This window comes from Pogonomyrmex barbatus, unplaced genomic scaffold (genome assembly GCF_055798465.1).
Source record: "Pogonomyrmex barbatus isolate J1 unplaced genomic scaffold, ASM5579846v1 scaffold3, whole genome shotgun sequence".
In the NCBI taxonomy this organism is placed as follows: domain Eukaryota; kingdom Metazoa; phylum Arthropoda; class Insecta; order Hymenoptera; family Formicidae; genus Pogonomyrmex; species Pogonomyrmex barbatus.
This window is the reverse complement of record NW_028297127.1, coordinates 21,238,866-21,245,723: the sequence shown is the minus strand read 5'-3', so window position 1 is coordinate 21,245,723 and position 6,858 is coordinate 21,238,866. Positions and strand designations below refer to the sequence as shown.

Sequence of the window (6,858 nt, the reverse complement as noted above, 5' to 3'; positions counted from 1 at the left end):
CTCTTGCCCTTAGTTCCTCACTAGTTCTAAATGTATAAACCAATTATATTTTAAAAAATCTTTGATAGCTGTTTTTTTTTTTGTTTCTATTGAACGTAACTAATTACACGTCCCGTCCACTTCGTGAGTGCGCAGAGGTGATTGGCCGTTGAGCGAATCGCGTTTATTCATCAATATCGACACGTGCGCCATCGACCTAACACGAACGTGGCACATCCTGACACTTTTCGATAAACAAATATATTCCATACTCCAACCTGTATACAGTGGAGCAAGTTTGGATGTGAGAATAGGATTTTTCGTGCTGATTAACCTAAAGACAAGGTTGAAGATACTTTTTTTTTTAAAAAGAGAATAAGTTCAAGATTCTTGAATCAAACCATCCTGAGAATCGTGTTGAAGAAGTTTCTTGGCATTTAACGAAGGCGATCCGGAGGTAAAAGATGAGCGTGAACGAAGATTGGGATGTAGAGCAGCACAAGGTGGAATACGAATCGGACGAGCACTGGGAGTTACGGCGTAAATTTCTGCTCGCACACAAGGACAAATATTCAGAAGATGTACTTGTTTGTTTAGCCCAAGTGTTTGTTAACGTGGAACTGTTAGGATGCAGGTATGTCCATCGCGCGATGGACGTGTATTCTTGTTTTGTTCTTTATCGTGACATGTATATTGTGATATAAACTCCACTATAAAGCTACTGGTAGAGCATAGAAAAACTTTAGCAGTGAGCAGATTGATCAATCAAATTTAGAAATTATTGAAAATGTATAAATTATTTGAAAACTCTTCACTATGATTGATCAGTTTGCTTATTGTTTATATTTTTCTATATGTCATTAGTTTCTATATGTCGTTAGTTTAAATATTATATTCTGTGGATATAAGAGTGAACTCTTTGTAGATATCCACAAGAAACAATGGACTTAGTAAAGGAATTGTCACAGGATGTTGCGGCAGAATATAGAGAAAAGCAAAAGAAAAAGTTGCAAAGAACATTTGTGGAAGCGTCAGAGGCAGCTAGCTCTAAGGTGAAAGGTATAAAGAAAAATTGTGAGTTGTAGCTTCCGTCATGTTTTTTTTCTATTTTTTTTCCAGTTCTGTTGTGTACAATGTTCTGTGTCTTAATTATTCAAGGAAATTTTATTTACTTATGTAATGTATTAAATGTGATTGGTGATTTGTAACAATATTGTATCTATATGATGATTATACTAAATGTTTTTGTACAGGATGCACTGCTAAAACATCTACTGTCACAGAAGAAATCATATCAGATAAGCCTAATTATAAATCGAATTCACCTAATCACAATTTGGACAAACCTGATTATAAATTGAAAGTCTCTAATAATATACCAGATACAAACAATCATACTGACCAGTCATGTAAAAGGCATCTTACCTGGAAAGAAAAAAGACTTGAAGAAAAAAAGAAGAAATTATTATCTAATGTCATAAAAGAACCTATAGCTAATGTAGACATTCAAGATCATCAGTCTTACGAAACTCCTAATATCGAAGAGATACCTTCTAAAAGATTAAAAGCAGAAACAGATGACTCATTGAAAGATCTAGAGAATCCATATGGGAACATTATTTTATGGGAAAGACCGGGTGATGCAGCACTAAATATACTGGAGGCTTCCGCTGCTATATCTGGCGTGACCTTAAAATGGAAGTATGATAAGACAGAAGAAGGCTGGTGAGAATATTATTATAAAAAAAAAATTGTTGCGTAAAGTCAAAGATTATAGAATATTCAAAAGATATTTTTCATTATATTTTTTTTTAGGGAATGCTCATTTTATATTGATTCACAAAAATTAGGATGTAGTATCAGCCTTACTAAGAAAATAGCCAAAAAGTTAGCAGCCGTTGATGTATTACAAAAATTACAAAAACACTGCTATACGGTTAAGGTAAAGGAAAAAAAAAATACCTTACCTGGATGTTCAATAAGATCTGTTGTGATATCTTTCATATTTGTATCGTTCCATAACAAATTATAGATGCGAATAGCGAAATACAAATATAATGTTCTTCGTTGTGTTTTATATAAAATATTTTTGTGTTTTTTAAAAATAATTTTACATGTGACAAAATTTAGGTTAAACAAGACTTAGAAGTAAAAACAAATGTAATTGTAACGACAGAGGAAATAAAATCTCAGCAACCTGTTCCCGACGATGATTGGAAAGAATCCAACTGTATTGGAAAGAAATTAATGACAATGATGGGCTGGTCTGGCGGCGGTCTCGGAAAATCGGAACAGGGTATTATGGAACCCATGTCTGCAATGTTAGCAAACGATGACGATGTCATCCTTTAACTTTTAGAAAATCTTTATTCTCGTGCTCTTTTCTTATTTTTATCAGGGTCTTTTATTTTCAGGGTCAAAACACAGATAAACCGTGAAGGTCTCGGCTTGAAAGCAAATCCTTATAAGACACATGAAATAAAAGGCAAATGTCGAAAACTGTTTAAAGATCTTCTACAAACAGATAATCATCTTCAAAGTAATATTGTATTCTTGGATTTTCCTAAGGAAGACAGAATGGTGATTCATCAGTATGTATCGTTTATAAGTTAACATAAATCATAAAAAGTTTGCTAACAACGTCTCAATCTGTTTCAGAATTGCACGAACGATGGGCCTTAAATCGCGGAGCCAGGGCAAGGATCAACGAAAACTGATAGTCTCACGTAAAGTCGACATACGGAGTTTAGTTAGAGACTTAAATAATCTTGGTGGAGTTACCGAAAAGTACGAACTGGTGAAACCGACCGACGAGAAATCTACTTCATCGCCAACTTCTACGAATATTTAAACATAGCGAAAGGACCGTGTATTCAAACGATATCTTCTGTGACACTGAGATGTAGCGACTTGGACTGTAAAATAAATAGATAATCTTTTTCAGAAGTCTTTCCATAATATTTTATTGTTTTAAACCAAAAAACAAGCTGTTTGAAATAATATTGCAATGTTCCAATCGATACTCCTCTAGCATGCAATCTGAAGTAGCAGGACTCGCTCGACTTCTAACAGACACGGTGTTCCTGCCGAATGAAAAGCTGTATGTATTAAAAATTTGAAATAACGCATCACGTCGCCAGTAAAGTAGCGCAAAAGAAATGGATAAAAGACACGGTAGAAAGTAATCTCCTAAAATTGCGATAACGCGGGCGGGGCCCGCAGATTCGTGACTAATCGTGTTCCTCGGGTGAATGCGATGTACTTAACGTTCGCACGCACGTTGGCGGTGAGAGACTCGTGTGACACACGGTGCGCATAATTGAAGGTCTCGCAATTAAAACTGAAAAGTAAGTGTTCGCTTTATTTAATGATTATAATGTGTCACGCGACAAAAATCATTTCCCAGGAGCGTTGGCGTATCTAATCGAATGGAGAAGAAGTACAAAAACTTTAAGAAGCAGAGAGTCACTTACAACACATACACACAATATGTTGCCGTGTATATAACATGACGTATAATAAGAAATGCTTTGGCAGTAGAACAATCAGAAGTCGGAAAGTAACATACATACTATAGGGGGTAGTACGAGGGGTGCGTGAGACTTTAATACATTATCACATTGTTGAAATCTCAATAATTAAAGTGGTCAATATAATCTTTTTTTTTTCTGTTTACACACACACATATATATATATATATGTATATGTGTGTGTGTGTATGTATGTCGTGTATATGCATATATATGCGTGCGCCGCGTACGTGCCATCGGTTCGAAATGACAAGGTTGAAGATTAGCGCGCGCGGTTTCTTATATAATCGCTTCGATTTATCGATTAACTTAACGTCTAACGAGCGACGTACGCGTCGGTTATAATAACGGTGTAACGCAGCAACGTAAAAATGGGCAATGAGAGCAAGAAAACAACACGTGTGTGCACGCGTATCTATATATCTGCAGGAGGAAAAAAAAGAAAGAAAAACAGCGTATCCTTTATTAATCGATTAATTGATCGCGCGTATAATAATCGGGTGAAATACAAGAGCGAGCAATCGCAGCATCCATCTCGTAGTTTAAATTTGCGGGAAAAAAATATCTCGTGTAAGTACTTTTAAGTTACTTTAAGTTACTTTTCTCTGTTGATATAATTGTTTTGTCCGTTCCTTCTTTTTTTTTTTTTTTTTGGGACGAATTTTATGGAATACAAGAGAGATTCGTCGAATCGGAAATTGAACTGGATATAACGTGAAATATTTTTATTAGCGGTCTGTCAAATTTGGTGTGGTCAAGAATGCATGCGGAAACCATTGCCGTTCCATTGTCCGATATAGATTGCTATCGCAAGTTCGTTCCACTATGTTGCGCAATTTCAAAAACCGATTAATTCTCATAGGGAATATGCTGTAGCTCCTCTCTCTCTCTCTCTCTCTCTCTCTCTCTCTCTCTCTCTCTCTCTCGCTCGCTCTCTTTCTGTCTGCGATACATTGCTTTCGGTTCGAGATCATTTACATTCAGCGCCGAGTCCCTTTACCATGATAATGCCAAAGGACACCATAGGACTCCGGGCAACCGCACCATTCATTACCGAAACGCTGTGGACGGATCGACAATTTTCCTGTACGCTTGTTCTCTAATTTCTAACGATAATGATAATCGTTGTCATTACACGTTCGCAAACACATAACGTTGTTATCATTAGAAACCGGAGAATAGGCGTATAGGGAATCAGCTGTGTCGCTTCAACTTTAAATTAAGGCCAACCAAGCAAAATGATTTTACGGAGGGCCGAATAGAAATAAAATTAAATATATATTTTAAAATAGTCAATACTCCCTTTTAGTCGAACGATCTAATCTAATTTAATTGAAAAGTGCCTTGATTGCTTTTTGATCACGTGAACATCGATCGGGGACACCAGTTCCGCCCGAGGAAAACGAGGGAAATATAAAAGGAGGAAATATAAAACCCGACAGATCTTTCAAATCAGCTCTTCGTAGACGAGAGGATAAACATCTGCAAGACGTGTAAAGTATAACAACAAAACGTACAAAGATGGAGGCGGGGAGGAGGAGGCAGGAAGGTACGATCTCTTATCATTCCAAGACGATGGATAATGTATATCCGAAACGTGGCATATATATATGTATATCAGATGGAACTCCGGTCTTGCCGCTCTCGGGGGTGAGATAGATTTGACCTTATGACTTACGACTCGAAATTGGGGCCAAAGGGTCAAGGCACGCGGCGGAGAGGCGGAGGAAGGGAGGAAAAAAGGGAGGGGTGTCGCGACGCGCCTTGACCCTCCCCCCCGGTCTGATGCCCCGTTTCGGTTGTTCGCTAAAACACACAAGTTCCCTCGGATTTTGCCCTCGGTCCAGGCCCTACTTTGGACCGTAATTGACATCTGGAGGGAATATTAATCGTTTTTTTTTTCTTCTTTATATACCAAAATATTATCTACCATCTGATAAAAGGGTGATTTCTCTGTTGATATGTATTCGCTATGTTGATATGTATAATTATTATATACTTCTAAATCACTTACATTATATTAGTTAAAAGATATGTCTCAATATATCGTTTTCGATTAAAAGATACGCTTAGCAAGTAATATACGTCGTTATTCATCCGAAAGATATTCTCTCGAGGTAAAACAACAAGTTTTGCTAGATTCGCGTCCGTTCGCAATTCTCGATTGTCGCGAATAGCACAATTTTTTTATATATATGTATGTGTGCGTGTATATATATATACACACATATACACATACATATATATAGGATACATACATATATCTATATATATAGGAATTTATAACGAGTTAATTTTCTTTCTTCGAAGTAAAAAGAAAGCGCGACGGGAAACGCTACCTCGAGAGAATCGGCACCGTTACTTTCTTCATTATGTATAGCTATATAATTTTTTTTAATATAATTTATTGATATGTGTACTGCTGATATGTATCGTTTTTGCCGTAATGAAAATATCATACGCTAGCATTATATATATATATATATATTTATATCTTATATCTTGCTTTTTTTTCTCCTTAATAAGTAAAACGCGCGTCATACCCTGAAAGAACGCGACGCGATACACTCCATTTCTCTTATCTCGTTTCTTTTATTTCTCTTTTTTGTGCCCATTCGCCCTCTTAAAAACGCAACGCGCGCAACATCGCCGCATTCGTCTGTTGCGATTGCGTGACGTTTTCCCGACGATCGCACCGAGAAAAATCGAGAGCGCCCCGAGTCTTTTCAACGCACAAGGACAGTATTTTCACCGCACGATTTTACAACGTTTGGACAAGACTGCGTCATCTCGTTTCTGACGCCGCCGTCCCAATCGTGACAAGAATTACAATTTGTGTGCTTGGATGCGGTGAAAATACCGAGTGAATCAAAAATGCCCTCTTCTCGGGCATGGGATGTTCGCTTCACTTTCACATTTTTTTCCTTTTTATCCTTTTTTTTTTTCTAAATATATATACTCGACACGTCGACGCGATGTCGCGTCGTGAAACATTTACGCGAATAGAGATATGACTGCGGTGACGAAGGTCAAATTAAAGGAAAAAAAAAAATGCGTACGCGCGAGATGACGTCGGTTTAAATCAATATACTGTTCTAGCTGTAATTACCAATTCGAATAAAAGCTATCATCTCTCTCTCTCTCTCTCTCTCTCTCTCTCTCTCTCTCTCTCTCTCTCTCTCTCTCTCTCTCTCTCTCTCTCTCTCTCTCTCTCTCTATTCCGCGGCAATGCGCAAGATTACTCTCTGTAACCGCGACAAAATTACGCAGCATCCTCATTCGGGGTCGGGAAATACGTTAAAAGCATTGCTCGTGAGAGTGATCATTACATTTGCGGTTCTTTCACGCA

The 6,858-nt window shown here is 37.3% G+C and overlaps 2 protein-coding genes across 2 annotated transcripts in view; one reads left to right on the top strand and one right to left on the bottom strand.

Annotated features, from left to right (window-relative positions):
• The first annotated feature begins 234 nt into the window (after window positions 1–234).
• On the top strand, window positions 235–2,925 carry LOC105429584 (uncharacterized). Its single transcript, XM_011642668.3, has 7 exons — window positions 235–613; window positions 905–1,038; window positions 1,233–1,704; window positions 1,795–1,921; window positions 2,110–2,300; window positions 2,394–2,570; window positions 2,638–2,925. The coding sequence occupies exons 1-7, from the start codon at window positions 444–446 to the stop codon at window positions 2,828–2,830; spliced, it is 1,464 nt and encodes a 487-aa protein (XP_011640970.2). The 5' UTR covers window positions 235–443; the 3' UTR covers window positions 2,831–2,925.
• A 1,217-nt stretch (window positions 2,926–4,142) lies between these two features.
• LOC105429580 (IDLSRF-like peptide) overlaps window positions 4,143–6,858 on the bottom strand; it is a 10,447-nt gene continuing 7,731 nt past the window's right edge. Inside the window, exon 4 of the mRNA XM_011642664.3 lies at window positions 4,143–6,858. This exon is cut by the window's right edge and continues 1,774 nt beyond it. The gene's annotated coding sequence lies outside the window, so the exon portion shown is untranslated.

What these genes read in the sequence shown, in the direction of transcription:
- LOC105429584 (XM_011642668.3), top strand. Translation starts at nt 444, where the DNA reads ATGAGCGTGAACGAAGATTGGGATGTAGAGCAGCACAAGGTGGAATAC. An exon ending in AACACTGCTATACGGTTAAG is followed by an intron (nt 1,922 to 2,109) that starts GTAAAGGAAAAA and finishes GACAAAATTTAG; the next exon opens with GTTAAACAAGACTTAGAAGT. An exon ending in ATGGAACCCATGTCTGCAAT is followed by an intron (nt 2,301 to 2,393) that starts GTTAGCAAACGA and finishes TTTTATTTTCAG; the next exon opens with GGTCAAAACACAGATAAACC.